Genomic DNA, 24,688 nt, shown 5'->3' on the forward strand with positions numbered 1-24,688 from the left:
GAACTGGCAACAGGCTGTGGAGGGTTATGAAGGGAGACAGCACAAGAAGAGATGTACATTCATTCTTGAGAGGGCATTTTTTGACACATGGTACAACTTGTGTTATGCTGAAGTCTGGATTGGGAACATCTAATTGCAATCAATGATAGCATCAAGTGGACCAAGTGCATATTAACATAGATATTAACAAGATAAAACAACTGGGTGAAAAATTAAATTCAATTGATGTTTTTACTGTGCAGCGTTTAGGATTCTTGAGGGGAATATGATTCTGTCCATGCCAGTCTAGTCTGTGAACCCAAGAGAATAGATGCATTTTCTGGGGCCTTTCTGGCAGGCTGCTACCTCCTGATTCAGAGAAGCAGACATCTCTCACACCCAGAAATCACAGCACATTCATTCCAGGGATTAATTGCCTTAATTCAGTAGCAGCCACATCTGGAGTTTGTTCTGTGGACCACCTCCTGGGAGAAGCAGCCTCACTGTGTATCTTCACCCTTTTTGTCATACTGTTGAGATTTTAAACATCTCATGCAGAAACTGTGTGTGTTTGTAGGAGGCCTGGGGTGCTTGAGCTCTGGTTTTGGGTGAGCTCCCCAAGTATGACCAATGGCCTCTGAAGGTGTGTGGCCATGGCAGGACCTGTGTTTTGTTTTATGGGACAGCCATGGTGGAGCTGTGTCTCTGCTGGTGGAGGTGAACATAGAAAAGCTGGCCTCATGTTCCCAGTGATCCATTCAGTCAGTTCTCACTTGATGTTTAATCAAAATTTGTAATTAAAATCTTCAAAAGAATAGTTTTATCCCTTTGAAACCCCTACCATTAGTAGGTAAAACAAGATCTTGCAATGCTTTTACTGTATCTGAATAATTCTCAAAAGATATGACATGTAGCCTGGCCCAGGGAAACACAGCCCTCAACCCACACCTGTTGAAAACAGTGCAGTTTATTTATTTTCTGTCTGCAATCATCTTCATACATATCACATACCCACAACTCAAATAAGTGATTTAAAGAGCATGGCCCAAAGTTTTTCAAATCAGGGTAAACTAAATGATTTTTGAAGTGTTCTCTCCTGCATCAAGTTTGCAGTGAAAATGAAGAAATTAATCCTGTCCTGCATGTCTGAAGTTTTATCCCTGGTTACACAGCTGGGGTCAGGTTTGGCACAAGCAGTAATTGGATGTCTTCGTGGGCATTGCTCAGGATGCACTGTGGAGCTCTTCTGGAATCAACTGCACTGCAATGTATATTTTAATACCTTTACCTTTCAGTTAGGTATTGAAAACAATATATCAAGTTGAAAGGCAATAAAAACCTTTGTGTAAATATGCCCTAGAGGTAGGTTGATTGAACTGTATTTTTTTTTTTTTTTTTTCATTCCTGGAGTCTGGTGAGAAAAGTCTTTGTTGGAGAGATGATGCACTGCTGGATTTTATAACAAGGTTCTAAAAGAACTTCTAACAAAGAAAGAAGTGTGGACTTGGGGAGGGGGGCAGGAGAGCGTTGAGGTTTTTTTTTAGTTTCAATTCATCTCAGTATTTTAACTGTATTTTAACTGTACAATTTCTTGTAAGAGTTTTGTATAAAGATTCTTGACCAGTTCATGTTAGCTTTTATGAATGTATTTTTGCTAATGCCAAGCATCTTTCCAACTGTTGTCACCAGTGTGTTCAATGTTTGTGACAAACTCACACCTTTATTCTATAAACCCAGAATTTCAGCACACTGTTGAAATATTGATAAAGGATTGAGCACCAGCACTGTGGTTTTGCTCATTTTATACCTGTCTAATTACTGAAAAATTATGGCCCTACACATAATGTGGATTTTACCTATTTTTCCTCTGATATTATAGTGTTTCTATATGGTGCTTGGCTCTGGTAATGGGCACACTTAGACTAAGATTGTGGTCAGTAGGGAGAGAAGAGTAGAGGGATTTCATCAGCATCATCTGCAGTGCTCTGGTTTCCCATCAGCCAGGGAGATGTTGGGCCCCCAAGTGAAAAGGGAAGGAAAAAGAAACAGGTCTTGAGCTCTGGACATTTTGTACTTACATGTTGGTTATAAGAACCTGCAGCGTCAAAGAAACTCAGATGCTAAATCTGAAACTGCAGAGAAGCCAAGTCTCAGAGTTAAAAACCCAGGAAATCATCCAGTCTTCCTGGAATCATAAAAATCTCTCTAAAAATAATGAGATTATATAAAAATTTCAGTTGAGTTCTTGGTTTTTAGCCTTTAGGGTGTACTTGAGCCATGTAGCCAGACTGTTCCCTGTAAGCCTGAAACCTAACAGATACCAAAATAAAACAAAATAAAAATGAGAGCTGGGCCACAACATTACTCATGTCTTCACAAGCTCAGACTTTACAAAAAAAGCCCACAAGTACCCAAAGGCTGAGGACAAACTTAGGACGCTTGGCAATATCATTACTGCAAGTATAGGAGAAGGAGAGAGTGAAGTTGTCTAGAAATTGATGCTGAGCTTAGCCTGTCTGGACTGAATGTGCAAGAAGAAAACCAAACACATTATTAATGTTAAGAAAATGAGTCCCCTGCAAATTCTTACCTTTTTTTTTTTTTTTTTGTCCTTAAATATATAGTTTAAGGTGCCATTTGGAACTAAGGAAAGAAAATTTGTTTTATTTTTGAAGATATATTCTTTTCAACTTGACAGTACCCTTTTCAATAATTCAATGAGATCAGTGAGAAATAAAAAAGGAGCTGTAGTGAGTCAACTTTGCAGCTCAGCAGTGAGTGAGTGGTACTGCAGCCTCAACACAGGTAATAAAAGGGAGAAAGAAAGATCAGGGCAGAGAGCCTGAAAATTAATAAACCAGCTGAAAATTTCTTTAGTGACAGACTTATGGAGCAAGGAGAGACATATTATCTCTTTTTCTCATTTTGCATGATGAAATTATGCCTTGAAAGTAGCTGGAAAAAAATTTCATCATGTAGAGCATTGTACTTGCCTCTTGGATTTACTTTCATTTTTCTTTGGCAAATTTTCCTGTGGGAAAAATAGGCACCAAACTTCATTTGACCCGTGTTCTACTTGGGTTTCTTTTCTGTTCTAAATGCGTCCTTTCTACTTTCTTCTTCATGAAATAAGGGAAGGGCAAACAGCACATGACCTCAGTTGTTGGTATGAAATATGACAGGATAAGCACTGGTAATAAAACAAGAAACTCCCCTTTTTCCCTTCCAGGCACCAGAAAAAGCTCACATCTTCAGGCAAACCTCATATTTTAGGATTATCTCTAATTGGGATGTACCAGACTTAGAGGTTTTAACTGCAGATTCTCAGAATTCACTAAACTGATCAAAGGGGAGCTTTTTACCAGCAAATCTGTGTCTCCTGGGCCCATCTCTTATCACACACAGAAAGAGGGTGGAAAAAATAAGAACCCTTTTCTCTCCTCTTGCCAAGCATGGATCAGTGTGGGAACTTGAACCTACCAGCTGACAAAAGTAGGAATTTTGCTCTGAATCTTTGATTCAGGGAAAACCCTTTGGTTTTGTGTTGTGTTGCACTCTGGAGAAGGTTTATAGGGCTGTCAGATACTGGCTGATCCCAAAAGTCCTGCCAACATGGAAGTATTTTTGGTTGATGATGGAGCTTCCCACCCTAAATACTTAATAGCTCTCCTGCTGACGTTTTGCATCAGAGCTGGGGACTGGAACCGGCTTCCCTGGTCATAAGGAAATGAGAAAATTGCTTTTCTGTGACAGACTGTTCCTGTGGCTCACTCTGCAGTGGGGGACTCGCTCTCCACTGAGCACATTAACACAGCTGGGACACAAACAGAACCTGGAAGGTCTTGAGATGGGCTCAGCCAAGGTGATGGCTCACCATGGGGGTGATGGTGCTGCTGAAATCCTCCTGCCAGCTAGGAATCAGCTAGAAACTCAGCACCTCAGTTTGGGGAGGACCCTCGCATGGTTTGCACCCACTGATGACTCCAGGACTTGGAAATGCAGGCAGAGGGCAACCAGGGGATGAAGGCATCTTGAGCAATGAACTGATGGAAGGAGAAATTTGGAGTCATGTTTCCAAATGAATTCAGCTCTTCATCTTTCACAGAGGTCACTGATTTGTTAGAAAACGTGGCTAGAATAGAGCTTGCTGACATTATCAGTGATTTAAAATGAACTTGGCTTTTTTTGGGAATAATCACAGGTGCTTTCTTTAAAGCAGGATGGAGAAGCAGTGTCCCTAGTGGGACTGACAGTGTGCTCAGGGGATGAAGGGTTATAGCATGTCCCACGCTTTTTCCCTGACATAATGGCTTCCAGTCACTGGCAGGGATGAGAACCCCAAAGGATTTCAAAGGATAGAAAGCCCCATCTTGAAGGAATAAGCCAATATTTAAGTAATGAGGGTTAGCACAAAGCTTTCCCAGGGCTGGTGGTCTCTTAAAGCCCTATGGCAGTGCTCTTACACATTCCTGTAACAGACATAAACCAGTGTCACAGCACTTGCTGGACTAGATCCACCTTTTTGATGGATGTTTCATATATTGAGCACCAGAAAATCTGTTGAGAAAGCAGAAAGGGAAAAGAGGGAGATCATCAGCTGGTATAAAGCAGAACAAGTCCATTAGCATCAATGGCACGCAGCTGGCACCAGCTGAGGCACTTCTTTGGCTTTTCCCTGCAGAGCTGCAGTGTGTTGCTTGTCTGAGAGCTGGCAGGACATGAAAACCCCTGCCAAGTTGTGTGTATGAGAAAATGTCTCATCTGTGTGCAAGGGGCCATTGCTTGGGTGGGCACACAATGGTCTCAGTGCACCCTTACACCCAGGAAACCTCTGAATTGCTGATCCTGAGAGATCAAGGGAGTGAATCAGGAATATCTCCATATTTTCTCTTTTTTTTATGCTTTCCATACAGGCATTTGTTACAAGCTGGGAGGCATTTTGCTGGAACTGCCCTTTGGTCTGAGCCAGTGTGGTGGCTCCTGCCACACAGACAGGTGGTTGAGGGGGTCTGTAATTTCCACAGCAGGCAGACAGAAGAGAAAGCACTGAACCCACTTTATCTCTCTTGCTCAGTTGAACTTTTGTGGCTGTGTGTGTGTGTAAGCACCACAGGGCACCCTTTGCAGGGCAAGCACACCTTGAGGTGATCTCCAACCAGGCAAGAGGACAAACCCTTTGCAGCAGAGTTGCACGTAGCATTTAGAGATAAACATGAAAAAAAAGGGCTGGAAACCTGCAGAGTCAGAGCCTCTTTATGGTTGTGCTTGTGCAGTTAAGGCTGAGATTGTTGTGGCTGACAAGCAGCAGCATCTCAAGGGCTGTTTCCAAGCCTGGCCGTGGCGTCGGGAGCCTCGAGCTGGGCACGCAGAGCTGGGCTGGCAGCCACCAGCATGTTTGATGTGATGCCACTGAGAAGCAGACAGTAGGAAAGCTTAAAAGTGGGGTTGTTTGTTAATGCTCCCTTGGAGGCCCTGCTGGAACATGGTTGGTGCCTGCACGCAGCGTGGGGTGCACCCCCCAACCCAGGGGGAGCGGAAGGTTGTCCATGCTACAGTAATATCCATAATCTTGGAGTCAGAGAAAACATTGGGATCTAAAGGAATCTGCCTCATGCCTGGTGCTTTTCCCTAGTGCTCTTCCCATTCTTCCCCATGTTGCCTCAGGGTTGATGCAGAGGAGCAGTGTCATCCCAGGAAGAGGCAGCTCCTTGACCCAGCTCTGGCTGCAGTCTGAGCTGTGACTTTGCCTGTGGCAGACTGGGATGGCTGATGGGCAAATCTTGTTTATTTGAGTCCATGGCCTGAATCAAGGATGATCCATGCAGCTCCTCCTTTCCCATTTCCCCAGCTGTTGCTCCTGGCATCTGCCCTCTTCTCATGTTTTATGTCACTTGGGATCAACTGTATAAAAGGACAAGAGAGTCTGAAAGCATCATCATTGGTGATTCAGAGTTGGGTATGAGGTGCTTTTTCCTTCTGCACAACAGATTTTTTTTCCTAATTCAAAACTAGCTCAGATATCTCTGCAGGTGCTTTGCTGATGATACACAAGAGGGACCAAATGCACTCTTGTTTAGTTGGACTGACTATTCAAAGAGAATGCTGGTAAAAATCAACACATCCCAATTTTTTTATTTTCTTTTATTTTTCTCATCGTGAAGATGCTATTCAGGATGCAAAGAATGAGGAGGTCTGTGGAAAAAGAAGATGCTTTTACAGATACTTTTTGCAGAGCTGCGCTTGAAGTGTTTTGTTTGGATTTTTAAATGTCAAGGCAGTCCTACTGTTTAATTGAGATTTAAATACGAAATAGGTTCCCAAACAAGCACAGACTGTGCAATGTCATGTCCAATATTAAACCTGGCACTTGGCTACCTCTGCCCTTCCATTTAAACAGTTTTACAAAGTTGAGCACGTGTAAAATTTGGAAGGGCTGCACTAAAGGGATGCCTGCATTCCCTCATCTTCTCTATTTGTTAAGTACTTAATTATTTTTGTTGCCTTCTTACCTATTCATAAGTGGGAGCTGCTCTGCGTCTGATGTGGGCAATTTCTCATTGTACTGTGCTTCCAAATTGACATTTATAAATTAAACAGCGGTGTAACATCCCAGAGAGCACCACTGTGGCACAATTAGGAATGTAATTGCATGGAGTCACCTGGGAGGCAGCTGGGATGGGGAAGGCATTGCAGGTTTTAGAGATGGGGTGACAGAGGCAGCACCAGTGTGCAGAAAACTCACCCAGACTTCTCCATTAAAATTATACTCACCACTTTACCCTGGGGAGAGAGGGTGGAAAAGGCATTCGAGAGCCGAGTGCAGGGTCTGCTTTCACTGAACTCAGATGGATTTTCTCTTTAACATCACCTGGAGCAACATATTGATTCCTTGTGCAGAAATTGTAATGCCTTGTGCTAGGCATGGAAAAAACACTGGAAAGAGCAATTAATTTCTCTCCTCCTACATGCTGAGATCTGTTACGGTGCGTGGGTCCTTGAAGGCCCATGGGACCACCTTGCCTCCTCCCAGGTGGGATGCTCTCCCAAATAATGTTGCACAGGACTGAGCTTTCAGGTAGAACCAAGCCAGATACAAGCTTGGAGAACTTGGGAGAGGAAACCATATGCTCCCTAAGCTCTCTAGAGTTGCATTTACTTCTGCTTTGATCACATGGGTTGGCTTGTAGCCTCCTTTCAGATGTGATTATCATCCTAATTGGCCCTAATGAGAACTACACATGCAGAGGAAAGGGGATAACGAGTATTCCACCCCCAACCTTGTTGTATCTCCAAATTACAAGTTATAGGAAAAAAGATGTGTCTATTTTTATGTGTGTGTATGTATGTATGTATATATATATATGTATATATGTGTGTGTGCGTATGTATGTATATATATATGAGGCATATATATTTATATATATATATAAATAAATAAAATCTGCAGTGATGTTGCTTTCATCATAACTTTCAGCCCCTGAATGTGTTTAACACAGGATTTTTTAGCTTCTTTAGGCAAAAATGTGCCTAAATTTTAGGAAAAAAAAAATTGTGGAGGATACTGGGTGAATTTTTTTTTCCTTTCCCGAACTGGAGTAAAGACTAAACAGGTGATTCTGGATACATCCTGCTTGTGCTGCTCCAGTGTCACCCTTGTGCTACCAGCAGTCATCAGTCCTGCCCTGGGAAGGGCAATCCCTCTGTGTGAAGCTGCGCCTGTGTCTGCCTGGCAGAGCTGCTGTTCGTGAGGGACCAATCTCACTTCCTGCTCGTGAGTTTCAACATGTGACTGGGTTGAATCTATGAAATTTGCTTCTTGTTGGGTAAACAAATTGTGGTAACGTGCCAGGGACTGCTGACACTGTCTGTGTTTGAGCAAGTGACCTCCTGGAGAAGGGCCCCTCAGCAGCTTTATGATTAACATTTTAATGGCATGGTATCAGGGAACATTTTTCCCAGGAACAAATACCCGGAAAAAAACACGTCTTAACTGCTTCTGTGGTTGGAACTGGCACTGCATGGTTGCTAGGTGTGCTGGAGGCTGTCCAGGGTCAGGTGAGGAAGAAGAGGTTTCCTTGGAGCTCTTTAAGGTCCTCTTCTATCACTGGGAAGGAAAAAAACTGCTTGCATGATTATACCTCCTCTGTTTCTGCTTAACTGGATAAATGGCACTCTGGGCCATTTATTAGTCCAGGCTGTTGTGATTTATTGGATGATGTTTGGAGTGGTGCCTCTGGTTTATTGGAGTTGCATCCTCTCTTGGAGTTGGGATTAACCAGGGCAGTGCACAGCTTGGGCTGTGCTGGAGCTGTCAGAATAGACCCTGAGCTGCCCTACCATGCCTGGGGGAAATTAGGTGCCATCCTTCATATTTAATGGCCATTTGGGGAGCAGAGGTGTTCTCTAGGTGTGGGTGACATATGGAAAAGCTGCAGAGACCATCCCTGGCCCCACCTTTCACCCTGTGTGTGTGCCAAGATGGGTAAGTGTGAAAATGGACATGGTAGAGCTCGACCTTGGGGAGAGGGGTGGACCTCCTTAAACATTCCTGGTAAAAGCAGGAGTAGCTTTCTAAGGGTTCCTTCCCATCCTTAGGGCAGAAAAATTCAGTCTGGTTTATATTGCCAAGAAGCTTTGAAAAGCTTTGAATTGACTCTGTCCTTTGCTGATGTGACTCAGCATAACATAAATCAGTATAGCTTCATCAGCACAGTAACTCAGATAAGTACAAGTAAAGGACCTGGCCCACAGATAACATGGAAATAATATAGAAAGCTAGGGATGAATAATTTCAGAATATAGATGTAGTCATGGTAGTAGTAATAATAATAATAATATTTTCCCTAGTGGGAGAAAAATAGACCTTTCATGGTTGTTGTGCCTGGAGCTATTAAATATGGATGAGACAGATGAAATGCTGCTTCTCCTATTACACAGAAATGAATAAACAGTAATTCTCAATCACTATATGCATTTCAGGCTTAAAAAACCCACAAAGACAAGTTAAATATGAACACCTGCTAACATTTGTGTGTGCCACTCTGAGGCTTTTGTCAACAAAGAGAAAAGGTTTGCTTCTTTACAAAGACTCTGATGGCGACTCAGCCAAAGGCTATTTACCCTACTAAAGTTCAGAAGATAAGTTCAATGCCAAACATGGGGGTCCATTAAACAAGTTTACTATCTGACTCACTGGGTTGATGGTTCTGCTTCTTTATTGCAGCTTTATCAGAGTGATGTAGAAAGCAAAAAACACTTCTGCAATTTTAAATTTTCATGGCAAGATGGGGGGTGGGGGAAATGATGCCAGTCTTTTAGTGAATCTCTTTTCTGGGGAAGAACTGAGCTTTAGTCCTATCATAGATTATAAAAGTGTGGGGACAGCAGCCTGTGGTAAGGAGGAGGGCTAAAGCAAAAGGTGTAGGGAGTAGAGGCTGTGTGTGATCTGGCAGCATGTGAAGACAGTCTCCCAGTTCTGTAATGGGTGATGGCCTGGGGAGACCTGGGGTTAATCTGCTTTATGACCTTCCTTGCCCTAATTCCCACGTATTTCATATGTGTGACAGCACTGCCTCATCCCATGAGGGTGTTGTAAGGATAAATGTATGAGAAGTTGTGAGAGTTTGGGCTATTCTAGCTGCAGGGGTGCAAAGACAGATTGATGTATGGCATTTAAAGCTTGGGATGTGAACTTTAGTTTGACTAGCTGTTCTGATCCCCCAAGGAAGACATGACTGTTATATGCAGTGGTAATAAAAGGCCCATCACTTAGAGCAAAGGTAAAGGAAGACAGGGGCTCTGTTTATTCCACAGAGATCAGTCCAATAAGATCACAGGGGCTGTTTCCTCCATGTATTTTTGATGCAGCTTTCAAAACTGTTTTCCCTGGACTTCTAGTCCAGGTAATTCTGTGCTAATCCTCTGAAGTCAGAGCTTGTCTTTATTACTACACATCTGATGTACTACTAGGCAGCTGGGTTGCTTAGGTGAAAATGCAGTTGTTAGAATTAGGTAGTATTTTACATGCAGTTTTCCTTATTTTTTTGCCATGACTTAACCCTGAGGAAGTTGCTGTCTGTTTCTGATTGCTTCACTGTCCATGCATTTTGCATTTATCCCTATGAGCTGCTGTTTGCTGCTGCTCTGCTGCATTGATTGACCACTGGGTCAGACCAAAAATGCAGCTCATGCAGTGTCTGCTCCCTGCAGACCATGTCTGGGGAGGAATGCACAGGTCAGCATTTAGCAATAATGTAATTATAATACTGTGGATACTCCCCTAGCATTCTATGAGATGTGTGCAGGCATTTTCTCACACTCAAATGGTGCCTTTAGTGGTCTGGATGAATTTTATAACCAGTATTTATCTGGTTGTTTCCTGTACCCTTGTTAATGGCCACTGTGTCCTATGGAAAGAAGCTGGATGATGTCTTTTGAAGTGGATCCTTGCAACCTACCCTCACATGCAGTCACCTCATCCTTGCCTTAGAGGGACAGTGACCACCTTCCCTGCTCCACTCAGAGCTTTATTCTGCCCCCCTCAGTTTTCCTTTCCAGGCTGCAAAGTTGTAGTTCCTGTAATTCCTCATAATGTTGCTGTTTCATAATTTTGATCATCACTGTCACCCTCCCTGGTGCCATATCCTGAGGCGAGGAGAGGGATCTCAACAACACAAAGCCTTCAGGCTGTGGCAAACTGCTTTCTTAGTGACCTCTAACATTGGATATTAAATGGATTTATCATTTATTCTGTGCTGTTTTCTGTCTTCTAACCACTTTGTTTTTGCAATAATTTTCTCCTATCCCTTGAAAGCTCATCTGCTCAGAGATCCTGCATTGAGGCACCCCACTGAAATCTGAATAAACCACATCAACAGCATTTTCCCATCTGTGTAGTTGTTGACCCTTCCAGAGTATTCCAGAGCATTTATGAAGCCTGGATTTCCTTCCCTAAAGACTCAATCTGTCAGATTGTTCAAAGTGTTCAGTAATTGCATCTTTGGTGAGAGGGATATGCTTCTGTATAGTTTTTGCTGACCTGCTGATGTCAGTTTTGCTGATCTGGAGAACTCTGTAACTCCTGAATTAGTCCTTTGCATCCCTTTTCTAGAGTTACATTATATTAGCTGCCTTCTAAATTTTGGGTACCTGTAAAGCTTTAAGAGGGAGACTCCAGCCCATGTTCAGTTTCATGCCCACGTTCCCCTGGAATGGTTGGGTCAGTCCAGTGTATTAGCCCCTTTTACCAACCTTGAAAAGAAGGTTTCCAGTGTGAGAACTTCCCCAAACCTCCCTGCAAAGATCACACATGACAAAAACCCTAATTTTTTTTGTGATAATCATCTGGGTTTATTCATGCTGCATCTGTAGTTGGTTTCTTCCTGATCCATCAGTTATCTGGCACACATCTGGCTTCTCATAAGTGCAGGATAAGTTTTTATTGAGTTCCCTGCCTGGTGCAACTGTTCTTTAGGTGCTTTTTCCCACCTTTTGAAGTTCTTATATTTTAGCCACCATAAATTGAAATCCATTTTTGCTTCCTCATTTGGACACACAATTTCTGAGTTTGAGGATGTTGTCTTACTTCTCACACTTTCCCTTGCCCAGCTGCTTAGCCTGCCAGATTTCTCTGTTTCAAGAATTTCTTTACCTGGGGTTTATATTTCGTCTGTGTTTCCAGCATCAATATTTCCAAACAGTGCTTATACTGCCTGCAAATTTTAGCTCTCCTGGTTCTGTCTCCCAGGACCTTCTCACTTCTTGTTTTAACAACTTAACTCATTTTTACAGGTATTCCTTTAAAATTACACACAACACTGAGAATTTAACACAGTGTAAAAAGTAATACTTTCCTTCCTAAGAACTGGGGGTTTGTCTCATGTCTCCTACTATAGGCTGAGAGTTTCTTGATGTGGAGGGTGAGGGGGAATCCAGTTCTTGCACACTCCTTTTGCTGATTGTTTATAGCACCAATCTCTAGTCATAGTTTAAAGACCATTCAGTGTATTTGTGATTTAAACCAGTTATGTGACATGGAAAAGCAGTTGGTTACTTATGTATTTAAAATGTCTTTCACTGGAGAGTTACGGAAAGAAATTATTAAGCATTTAATTTAGAATGAACAAAGAAGTATGCTTCCTCATATAATTTGTACTTTATTTTGTTTAATTCTGCAGGAGACTGAAAGTGTAAATGGGTTGGAGAAAAAGAATTACAGAGATTAGTACAGGACAGGTAGCTGAGACATGATGGGTCAGTGCCACTGTCACCTGAACAGAGACCCCTTTTCTGGAGCTCTGACTGCTGGAGGTTGGGGGATAAACGGGGTGGGAGGAAGTCTTGTGGTACATGAGCTCCATTTCTTATGCTCTTTGTTAAAATTAAATTCCTACCCCTGGAAGAAAACAAAAATTTCCCCAAAGAGGTACCATGTTTTTACTGCTATTCCAACAATTTCATGTACATCCTTTTGACTGATCATGTTTTAATGTATTCAAAGGTTATTTCTTCATGGTGAACCTCCCCATATGAGCATGGTGGGCAGAGATGCTGTGTTGTTTTGAATTATTCCTAAATTCCAGGCATCAACTTGTGCCCTTGCTGTCAGCATCGAGTGTCCAACCCATCTTCCCCCTCAAGCCCTTTCAATGACAATGAACAGAAACTCCCTGGGAAGCCAAATTTCTGAAATATTTTCTGATTTTTTTCTTTAATCATCTCTTAGCCTGTTTTGAATACTCTTCAGTCCATCTCTTCAGTGGGCTAGTGTATCAACAAGAGCACATTTGTACCCTGCACAACCTGTGGCAGCTGTTGCCAGCTGGACCATGCACAGCTTGGCTCCTCAGCCTGCTGCCCGTGGCCTGTTGTTTGCAGTGTTTTTGGGAACTGGCTCTCAGAGAACCTTTACATTAGGAGAGATATTCCTGAAATCCTGCTTGTTCCTTGTTCTCCTGCAATCCTTTTGGGTTCTTTAAACTTCTGGAGTGCAGGTCACCTGGGAGGTAAATATGCTGCTTCCTTTCTGTCCATGAAATTATGCAGCAACTTCCAATAAACACAGAAATTATTGCTGTCAGGTTTGAAGAGTTGTGTTCTCCTCTTCCTACCCCCATCAGCTCTTGGGCCATTTTACAGTGCCCCTTGTCCCTGCTGTCCAAGGTCTGGGCTGGGTTATCTGGACCCACATGAAGGATAGGAAGCACAGTGGTGGCATTGTCAGTGTGTGTGTGTAGTCTGTCAACCTGAGATGGAAATTAGATCTGAGAAACTTCATTTTAAAAACAGTCAGGGCACGTGGCAGTCATCTCCTAGGAAACTCCTCATTGTATTACGAGACTATAATGTGCTGTGATTACATTTCAGATAAAGGGAATCAGCATTGCTGTCAGATTGTCTCTGCTGAAGTTTTCTAACACAGAAGGACATCCCTATGCAGCAGCTGGCTTTGGTTGGTGTTTGTGAGCTGGTTGAGGCACTGAGATGGTTCCCCCTGTGCTGTTATTCCCTGGAGGATGGCAGGAGAAGGCTGAGGGATGAGTACCTGGCTCTGCATGTGTTTTACTGTGTGCTGGAGCTGTGGACAGTCCCAGTCTTTCATGGCTCTGGTGAGTCAGGTGAAGCTCTCAGGAGCAGCAGCTTTCCCTGGGAAATCTGTAGGACTTCAGTCTCCTTCTCCTTAACAGCAAATTTGGCAAATACATTAGGATTGCTCTCTATGAGGTCTATACCAGTTGCCATTAAAGCAGGAATATGAAGACTTTATGAGCACTGTGGCAGAGATATCAATGTCTGTCTCATTGCTGATGTCTTCATGGACCATCTCAACAACATGTTGCTTCCATGGACCAGACTGACCTCTTTGGGCAGGGAGGTCTGTCCTCCTTTCAGATGAAATGCAGGGAACACCTTTTCTCTGTTGTGATTCTCTGACATGCTCAGCTGCTCTCCTGCAGCTCTGCCATGCTGAAAGGGCTCATTCCCTCATTCCCTGTCTTCTGACATCACATGGGCAAGGCAGCAGAAGGCAGGGATGGCCCCCATCCTCAGGGGATGGGATTGCTACAGGGGCCACTGCCCTTCTCTGCTGTTAAAAGCATGGGATGAGATCAGAGGATCACTGTTGCCAGGCCTTGTTGGCTCCCTGCTTCACCTGGATCCATGCTTAGGCTGGGCAGGATTTGGATGGAAGCTGGTACAGCTTCTGGCTCCTCACATCTCCCTGGGGAGTTTCATTTTTGCCAGTCCCTGTATAACTCCATGACATCAAAAGATGTGCCTGCAGAGCGGTGTGGAGGATCGTGACAGTGACTTTATGGGAGGAAAGGTGTGCTGGTGCTGAGTCTATTTGGCAAGTAACCTCAGTTAGTCTCAATACAGCACGATAAAAATGGAGCCATGGAGAAATTCTTCATCAGCAGAAGCGGGAAGAAACCCCCTTTTTGCAGAGTTTTCATGACAATGACCGAGGGTGGCACATGTGGAAAGTGTGTGGCAATTCTTTTTGCAGAAGTAACAGTGAGTTGCAAAGGCCCTGGTAACTTTGTGTACAGTTAGACTGAAATAATCTTTGCCACAGTGTTTATTTTCAAGCTTGCCAGTTGCTAGGCAAACCAGTTCGCTGAGTTTCTTTATGTACCTCAGCTCAGACATGAAGCCGCATGTGGATACATGAGTGAAGAGGCTGGGGAGTAAAAAAGCAAACGCTCTTCCCAGTGCTTTGGGAGGTGGCCATTGGGAGTAAAGCTGCAGATGGATCTCTGAACATCCTGCAGTGCCTTTTCCTACCAGAGCTAAGTTCTGAGCTGTAAAACAATTCATTTGTATTCCACCATACTGAATTGTCTCTCTTTCCCTCTCTCTTATTTTTAATTTATTTTTTTTTATTTATTTATAATCTGCAACTTGGAGTGGGCAAGGATACAAAATGCACATCATTTCTAGTCCAGATATTTAAAATGGATATGCAGGACTGGCTGAGACATCAGGATGAGAACAAGCCAATTAGAGTTTCACAGAGGCACAGAAGGGCTTTTAGACAATGGGAGATGTTCAGCTGTGCTTGTGACAGCTCTGAACCCTGTGGCCTCCTCTTTTGCTGGCTGCTCATCACATTCATGGAGATGCTGCTCCTATGACTGACTGGGGCTCTACACTGGATCTGAAGGATTAAAGTGGAAAAGGCAGATGCTAGGAGATGTGCACAGGTTTCATGGTGTGGTTAACTAATCTAAATTTGCCCTTAGAATAGGCAGGAGCCATGCTGTCATCATCTGCACTAATGTCTGGGCATCTCAAGTGATCTCTGTGACCAAAGGCATGCAGCAAATGGAGCAGGGGGTTTTTGGCTGACAGGGTTTAGGATCTTACAGACATACAGTGTGCTGTCATTAACTTTGGGTAGGACATAAGCATCTGCTAGAGATGCTTTTCAAAGTACAACAGGAATATGCACTTTTAGATGATGGAAAGCTCCCAGCTTTTAAGTAACAAAAATTAAGTAAGACTCACAGAGTTGTTAAAGTTGGAAAAGACCTCTAAGACCACTGAGTCCAGCTGTTAATTCTGCTGTCTTCACCAGCAAATTATGTCCCCAGGTGCCACACCAGCCTATGGAGTTCCTGTTCCTCAAGTCCCTCAAATGTGGAAAGTCAGGGTTGGTGCTTGAAAATCACAGCTCAAGTTATCCAGTCCTTTGCCTCTGATCACTGGGGAAGGCTTCTAGAACTGACTCTGTGGCTTTATTTTGTAGAGACAGAAATGTCACTTGAATGAATGAGGTGCTGGACAGACTTTTGCATCTTGGATTTGTGAAGTTCCAGACACCTTTAGGTGAAACTCTTGGCTAAATGGGAGTTTCCCATGGATTAGTCACAGTTTCAAAATTATTTGATCTTCAGGGGGTGAATAGTACCACCTTCACTACAGACCTCTGTAGAAGTAATGTGGGAATTGTTGGAAGCAAAACTGCAGTGTCTGCCTGGCTTTGCTTTGGTACAATATCATCTACTTGTTCCATAATTGATTCAGCCTCTTGGAGAACTGCACAGTGGGCCAGATCTTTTCTTGGGTTTCCATGTGGAGAAAGAAGAAGAACCAGGCTTTTTAAATTGGTGTAATCTATTTTATATGGCCAGATAAGATCTCCAGGAATAATAGACCCTGCATATGTCAGTGTTAGAATAGGGAAATGCTTTGAAGAAAAAAATTATGGAGATCACTTATGCCTCTAGAAAGGTTTGAGGTCATTACTAGAAGAAAAAAAGGTTATTTTCTTGTGAGAATGCTTCCATCAGATAAATCCTGGGAGATGATGAGCTCCTTTTGACTCATAAGATGAAAGTGGAAAAAACGGTACTTAAAATATTCACTTTGGAAAGAAAGTGATCCTCAGTGGGGAAAAAAACCTGCTTAACAGCTCATTTGTGAAGTGTATAATGGAAGGAAGGTCTCAGCACAGAGAAGTGTATGTTTTTCTTGATAGCTTTACTGTGACTGCCACAGAGGATGTAATGTAAATGTAATAGGCCTTTAAAGACAATACTTCCCTTTCTAATAGGGGTCAGGATTAATCAGAAAGGAGCAAACAGTTCAGGAAAGAAGATGACTGTAATAACAAACATGACTGGGGATCTGAGCTGGGCCAGTTTCCCTTTTTAGCATCCATGCATCACTGTCTCAGAACAGACTGCATAGCATCCTATTAAATTAGCATACACCAGGCAGCTCAAACAAATTAGTTTGTCTCAGAAAGGGAAGAGGTTCTTCAGAAACTTTCCTTTTTGGCTTAATTTCTGTGCTTTGTGTAGCTCATTCATCTTTGAACCCAAGTTTTATTTCACTGAAGCCTGCATGCTTCGTTCTGCTCTGCACCTGATGGCTTTTCTTGCCTGGAAGTTTCTCTGATAGTGTGTTTTGGTGTCTTCACCTTGCTGGCGTGTGAGCAGGAGTGACAAGAGGTGCTGGTGGTGTGTGCTATGCCCTGCTGTCACCTTGGAATTCATCCCAGAGTAAAGAATTAATTCCAGCTACAGAATGGTTCACATCATTTCCAGGGATGTTTTCCTTGAGTGAAAATGACTGTTACCCTCTAAAGGGGTTGTTGCCTTCTAGTGAAGGGGGCCTGGGGTTGTGAAGGAAACCACCTTGATTATACTGTCATAAATTCATGCTTTATGATGTGCAACTTGAAATCGGTGTTTTCTGGCTTCATAGAAGTCTCTTTCCTCTAAGTAGCTTTCCTATAAGTAGCTGACATGGATTTCCAATCTTAATCCTAGTTCTTTTAGTGGGTGGGCTCTTTTTAGTTTTCCCCTGAGATTATTAAATATTGAGGAGCTAAACTAGAAGAAATTATAAGCCTCAAATGGGCATTAAAATTCTTTCAGCTGACTTTGGTGACAAAAACTGTCAAAACACTAAGCTGTTGTAACCGTAGATAATATTACCCCCCAAAAATAGAAGTTAAATCAACACAAATAGGAAAATTCTTGGTGGCTACAAAGATCAAAGCTTTGTGCTGCTCATCCTGCTGCAGACTGAAATGGTAGGTGAAACCAAACTGGTTTATAAGGAGGTGAATGAAGAAGCTCTACCTGAGGTGTGCTACTGTTGGGTGGCTCTGTTTAGGTCATGGCTACAAGCCCCAGCTGAGATCTGGGTACTGGTGGGGTTACTTCCTCCCAAATATTTTGTTAAAGGGGAAGCAGCAGAATGACTGGAAAGAAAAGTCTGCAGCTGGGATGTGCTGCCCATCCCTGAGCATGGTGACTTCCAGGGTCCTTCCACACTGTGGCTGCTCACTGCAGGCCCACAGTGGTTCTAAGATACTTCCTGACTTGGACAAAATGCAGAGGGAATGGGCATGGGGCAATGGCTTAGGGCACAGAGCGAGGTGTCAGCACTCCAGAAAGGAGCTTCTTGCTGCAGGAACGCCCAGCAAAGAGGTGGGCCCCCCTTGCCATTGTTGAAGTGTCCATCAGGGCACAGCAGCAGCATTTTGGCACAGTGGGAGGTGCTGTTTATCATCTGTAATGGGTTAATAGCAGCCCCAGCCTGCGGCATCAGGCACCTCCATGGGATCATCACTGCGGGCAGGGATCAGGATCAGCCCTGGAGAGGGGAACCGGGGTCAGACACAGCCCAGGGCAGGGCCATGTCTGGTGTTAGAGCAGGCACTCGTGGGGCCCCAAGGTAGGAAACCGTATTTTCAGTTGTGGCTGGGAGGCTTAGTGGAAATTAAATGAGTAGGGAGGCTAAAAATACCAGTGCTAATACAGTGATCCCTCCCAGTTGTTGTGCTCTTGCCCAGGCAGAGGAAGCATTGCCATAGAAGGGGCTGCAGGGTTGGAACTGTGTGTTTGATGAATGAAAATAGCTAGAAAAAGTATTTGTGCTCTAAAACATAGATGGCTGCAACCAGATTAGTCAGCTTTTGCCATGAATTTATATTCAGTTCTTGAGAATTTGGTTCCTGTACAATGTGTAGCACAGTGCCAGAGTCCTTCTTTCCTCTTGACTGGCTAAAAACTCTCCACACTTCGGTGTTAACTTTTCATTCAGACATAACCAATCTATTGAAAGTTAAATTGTAAATATATTTTCATGCAGCTGTCAGATCACTGACGGATGTGACTTTGGAATGAAAATTTTTATTTCCAGCTTTAGTTGGGTTTGTGTGGGGATGCACCTGGATGATGTGTGAGGAGAGCAAAAAAGTGTTTACAAAAACATCTGAGTAGAAAATTTTAAAAAAAAACTGAAAGAGAGAACATGAGTCTTGCAGAAAAATGGTTTTGTGGAAAAGCAGGACCAGAATCTTCCTGTTGTGTTAAACAGAGCCTGAGCTCATCCCACAGTTAACTCCTTGAGGCCCACGGAAGAAGCTGTGAAAATGCTAATGAAGACATTTTTCCTCTGTTTGTGGTGCAGTTCAAGGTCATATTTGGAGAGTCAAGGAGCAGAATTTGAGTGTGGTTGTCAAAGCCACATTACAAAAATGAGCTTTAGTTTGGTTGGTCTCCCTTTGATTTAGACTCCTGTCTCAGGGTGGATGGACATGGTATATTTTTCAGATGTTGAATGTTCACTTTTTTTTCCCCGCCTGGTTTGGCCAGGGCAAAGTACACATGGGAAGCCAATTGTATCGTAATTAAGAACATTAGCTATATGCAGCCTGAAGACATGATATCTGTTTCCTGGCTATGTCTGTTGACTTAGTGTGACAGAGCACCTGCTAATGCAGTGGAAAACTGCTCAACATGGAGATTGAATGGAAAAAATGAAGTTTTATCCCTCCATCAGCTTTGTCTTCATTTTGTCAGTATTTTTGTCACAGCAATTTTTTTGTTGAATGAGAACAGATTTGCTGTCGCAGTATATGCTGTTCATTGTATTTCAGAAATTAAGTGTTCATATTAAATTATAGTTCCAACAGAAGAAGGAAAAACTTGCTTGTTCTTTATTTTGCTTTGATCTGCAGGATAGCCTAGCCTTGCAGCCACTACTTTCTCGTAGAAAATCCAGTCTATTTGGGTATGAATAATGTTCATATTCCAGTGTTAATCTTGAAAGTCTAATCTTTGAATCTATATGAAAGAAAAATAGTGCATGAGAAATAATTTAAATCAATCAAAACTCTAAAAGATTGGCATCTCATTGGATACTGCATAGTCCATGTGTTTGCAAAGGGGTGAGGAGCCAGAACATCTCAAACACTCTCTAGAATCTGCCATTATCTCAATGTCACTCATCAAGTCCTTTAACCTCTTTTTTTTTTCTTTTCTTATGTTGTTCCTAATTCATATGGAAATTATCTAAATCATAAAATTATTCTATGCCTTAATTAGAAGTTTGAAAGGAGCTGTTCCTCCAGGGTAAATGATAACATGGTCAAAACTTTCAAAAATAGGCTGTTGCCGCACATGGATTTTGGCAGCTAAAAGTGGTTTCATTTTGCAGATGTTTCTTGCTTACCCATTTCCACCACTGTCCTACTTCCTCAAAGCCATGACACTTTTCCACTTGTTTGCTATTGTCTGCAGGCAGGACAGGGAAAATTCCTGAACGATTTTGAAGTTCCTCTTCAGAGAGGTGAAGACTTTGTCCCTGGGCATGTTGGAAAGGTTGCAATTAATGCTTTCCCAGCTGAAGGGAATGCTGCATCCCAGCCATTGCAGATACATTTATAATCATAATTTTTAAGTATTTAACCTCTTTTCCAGATTTAAAAAAAAAATCTGTATCACAGTGTGATATTTGTTTTTTTTTTCCTTTTTATCATGCAACACTGCTTGGTAATGTTTATTGGAAGCCATGGTCTTTTCATAAAAGTCCTGTCATGCTGATGGTGTAAAATGCAGTATTTTCCTACCCCAAACTTCTTTCTAAATCTTTGTGCACAATTACATTTTAAACCTCAATGAAGAATTGTAATTAATTCTTAGAGATAAATTGCTTCGTTCATTAATACAATGATTTTAAAGGCAGCATTAATTCCTTTTGGGGAGAAAAAAGTCTCTAGCAAGCCTGCTGAGCTGGTAGTTCTGGGGAACTTTTTTAAGGAGGTGGGGACTTGCTGCAGGATATATTGCTGTTAGCAAGAGAATGAGCAGCCTAGTCTTTCTAACTTTCTCTCTGACATTTACCTATTCATGCCTGAGTCAAGAGGGGTTTAGTGGAGGCTGGACTGTGTCGTTAAGGGTGGACGAATTCAGCTGCATGTTTGAAATTATGATAATTGCTTTCCCATCTATTCAATATTATTTTTGACTCTTCCCTGACTCCAGCAGACTCCAGGAGTATCTTTGCTGCCTCTCCCTTGCTGGTGCTCCCTCACACCCTTTCTTTCTTCTTGCCTTGTATTGCTGAGTCTCTGTTTAACACTCTGATCCCTCTCTGCATCTGTTCCTTTCCTTCTCTTTCCTTCCAGCACTTCCCTTCTCTTTCTTTTGTGCCTTGACTTGTTGCTTTGCCCCCCTGCTTTGCTCTGTGACCACAGGAGCGTATATAGTGCACAGGACAGTGCCTCACTTCTGCCTCCTCACATCTCCCTCCTGCCTTCCCAGAAGATCCATCCCAGCCCTCCCCCTCCCATTGCTCGGGAACTCTTCCCAGCATTAGCAATTTCATGCCATGGCCTCATAAATATCAATGTAAAAAAGCACCCTGTCTGTGCCTGGGGTTGACATGGGACCAAACACTTTAGCTGAGCTTTAGGTTATTTCATGCTGTAATGAGAAAGGTTGTTAAGGAGATAGGGAATTGGGTTCCATGAGTATTGCAGAGCTCCACAAAAAAAATTTCGTTAAATTCACAGAGGCTCTTTCTGACTAGGGAAACCATATCTGTCCTGATAAGTGGAGGAAGAAATCCAGCAAAATGATGGATGCTGGAAAAGCCTGCTGAAAAAGAGGTTCTTCATAAAGTTAATTATATTGTATAGAGGGGAAATAAAAGTATTTCCACTATTTGGTTGTCTGAGATCAGCAATGAAATGCAGATTGGGATGGGAGCTCCTTGTATTTTTATAATATCGTAAAGACTGGGAGAGCTGTGTGATCAGTAAACGACTGGTGTGAATATTGCAGCTTCTAACACCATTAAACTGAAGGCAAGGAGCCTGTTCAAGGCACAGCTGGAGCAAAGTGCTGTGCTGAAAGCTTAAGCAGATGGGACTTAAGGGCTTCATGAAATACAGCTGGGAACAGCCCTGTGAGTTTCTGAGTGCTCTGGTCTGCAACCAAAGCTGGTAAGCACCAAGAGGTCTTAGAGCTTTCCAGCAAAAGGGTTTTACTGCAGCTCTGGTCTGGCTGTCCCAAGGGTGAGGGTGAGGATGAAAACCTTATTTGGTAAATTGAATGGCTAGGGCTGTCTACAACAGGAAAACAGAGAACACAATTAAAAACACTCTGGGTGGCTTATTTGTGCAAACCATTTGGATCAGTTGTGTGGACCCTAAATTGGAGTCTGTGATGCTCTGACATGCTGTGGTGGATTATACACAAAGCAGAAAAGAGGGAATCGTTCTGCTACTCCAGGTGGCATAAATGTAGCCATAGTCTGTCTTTTTTAGTAAAAATGAGGCAAAACATTTCTTGGTTCAAAGGATCACTGCCCCATGTGGACAAGCTGTCAAACATCTGCTGCATAGCAGTATGCAGAAATATTTTTTCATGAGCTTCCTATCACTGTTTCCTTATCTGCTGGCTACAAAAGCATCTCTGCTAAACAGCTACTTTGTTTCCAGAGCAGCAGCCTCTTCCTTTTGCTTATCCACTTGATTCATGTGGCTGTTTTGCAACTCAGGAGCTGTTGGTGAGGTCACAGCAGCCTGGTTGTGTCATCCAAGTGCATGACTTAAAAAGGAGGAGCCTATCCAGGAAAGGAAATTCTTTTGTTTATCCACAAAACATCTAGATAAGCAGCAGTTGTGGGGAATGAAAGCCAGAGAAAGTTGGTGGTAGCCAGATGAGGCTGTGACCAGACATTAATGTTTTAAGGGCAGGCTGGAGGGTGGTTGGTTGCTCAGCACCCTCCTGAGCATTTATCAGAGCTATGTAGGAGAGCAGAATAATCTGCTGATGAGGGGAAATAATAAAGGAAAGACTATTTTTGTTTCTTATAAATAAAACACAAACCTTCAGCTGGTGGATCATAGAATTCAAGAATAGTTTGGGTTGGTAGGAACTTTAAGGATCATCCGGTTCCAACCCCCTGCCATGGGCATGGGATACCTTCTACTAGACCAGGTTGCTCAGCATGATCCTTCAGTTGTCACTGGGTTAGACAAATCTTTGGATCTGATCTCTCTTGGACAAAGTGGGTGCTTCAGGAGGAGGTTTTGGTGAATAGGAACAATGATTTGCTATTCCTCATCATGTCAATGCTCTCTCTTGTCCAGTACCTTGCTGCTAAACCAGTAACAAGTTCCAGAATATAAGGATGTTCCTAATGTACCACTGCAAAATCTGTCCAGAATGGCAGGGTTGGAATGATGCTCAAATGCTAAAAAAATCTGGGAACCAAAAAAAATGTGTGTATAGCACTGGCTGTAACAGCCTCTTCTCAGTCAGGTCCAGGGGTTTGGAAGGAAGCACTGACAGTGCAAGAAATAATGCACTGTTATGAAATAACCTAATGGGCGAGAGGCACTGCCCATTCTTGTCAATTAGTGGCTGTCTGCTGTGATGATGTTTCTTTATTTGTGTAACGCTCTCTGGGGTAACTGTAGGGAGGCTGCTACTTAGGCCAATGTTCAGGCTTGTGATTTCATCTAATTCTTTGGCTTTAGTGGTTACACACATCAGTTTGTGTTGAGGAATAACTCTGTATACATAGAGAAATTCTGATGCAGTCAGAATCAGGGTTGATTCAGTGGTCAGAAGCTCTGGAAAGCCCAGGGAGGACCAGAGTGGGGGGCCCTGACCTCTTGTGGTGACTGAGGAACCAGGAGCACTCCTGGCACTGGTGTGTCACTTAGTCCTAGGGACTTTGCGCTTCTTTGTGAATTAAACCTCCAAAAATCTCAGAAAGGGGAAAAGTACATCATCCACCAAGTCAGCAGCCGGACTGTGGTCCATGCAGAAATGGTACTTTCTCATTTTCAAGCTTTGCTCATATCACTGCTGGACTATGGTTCTTTATTAAAACTGTTGTGTTTGGTAAGCCTTTAATGTTTTACATGAGTGTGAACGTCTCCATACGTTTTTAAAGGCAAAGAAAGATGTTTGTAATGTCATTTCTGTGTTTAACAAGAGCATCATCCAAAGGACACCAGAAGAACTATATTCAGTGGTTGTGTTTCAGTTAACAGGTTTCAAAGAAAAAGCACCACTTTAAACCAGGGGTTTTTTTCCCTTCTTTCAGGGGTGCATTCTCTGAAGTTGTTTTGGCTGAAGAGAGAGCAAGTGGAAAACTCTTCGCAGTCAAATGCATTCCCAAGAAGGCACTGAAGGGAAAGGAAAGCAGCATAGAGAATGAAATTGCAGTGCTGAGAAAGTGAGTACCAGACCTTCATTTCTGCATCTTTGCTTCAGTTAAACTCTTGCATTTGAGGAACAGTGATTGACAAATGTGACTGAAAAGTTGTTCAGCCCATCACAGACAGACAAGATCATGCAAATTTAAATGGTGTTGAAAATGTTTTGAGAAATGCTCCTCTTCTCTTTCATATTAATTCCACCAGATAGCTGCAAAACAGGAGAAAAGAGGATTTAGGCTAATGTAAGTCTACGATGCCATAAAATATCCACTGAGAATGTCAGCAGTTGTGTCACAGGCTTTGAGGAGAGGAGGAGCAGGGTTATAATTTTTAAGTGTTTAAAACAGTCTGTTTATTAATTGCTCTAAAATGATGACATGCTATGGATTGTCATAAGAGACAGTGTTACCTGTGCCATGCAGATGAGTGGTACCTCTGTACTTCTGTAAGGGGGATTTGTTTTTTCCTTTCTTTGGCTGGAATACATGGATAAGAAAAAGGAATTTCACAATTTCTATGAATTCATTGTAGTTATTAGAGGCTTGATCCTTACCTCTTCCTCATCTTATGACCTGAAGGTGGGATTCATCTCACCTGACTTGAGACATTTGGATCTGAATTTATCACCCTTGACTGTCATCCTGGGAAATAGAAAGACTTGTTCATGATTTAGGATTGGTTCATGAAGTGTATTTTAAACTTCTGAAAGTACCTTCTCACTGAGTTAAA

At 42.7% G+C, this 24,688-nt stretch overlaps 1 protein-coding gene and 1 long non-coding RNA gene across 3 annotated transcripts in view; one reads left to right on the forward strand and one right to left on the reverse strand.

Moving 5' to 3' along the window:
* Positions 1 to 24,688, forward strand: part of CAMK1D (calcium/calmodulin dependent protein kinase ID) — a 209,318-nt gene that overhangs the window by 66,977 nt on the left and 117,653 nt on the right. For both annotated transcript variants that reach the window (XM_086886523.1, XM_086886521.1), the window contains exon 2: positions 23,845 to 23,976. In XM_086886523.1, the coding sequence (XP_086742649.1) occupies positions 23,845 to 23,976 (132 nt within the window). The remainder of the gene's footprint in view (positions 1 to 23,844; positions 23,977 to 24,688) is intronic.
* LOC111923116 (uncharacterized) lies at positions 4,194 to 7,148 on the reverse strand. The gene is made up of 3 exons (XR_002860933.2): positions 6,945 to 7,148; positions 6,751 to 6,867; positions 4,194 to 5,880 (listed from the first exon to the last, which is right to left on the reverse strand). It is a non-coding gene; the product is annotated as an uncharacterized LOC111923116 (long non-coding RNA).

Source organism: Cyanistes caeruleus, chromosome 4 (assembly GCF_971803275.1).
Source record: "Cyanistes caeruleus chromosome 4, bCyaCae1.hap1.1, whole genome shotgun sequence".
Taxonomy (NCBI): domain Eukaryota; kingdom Metazoa; phylum Chordata; class Aves; order Passeriformes; family Paridae; genus Cyanistes; species Cyanistes caeruleus.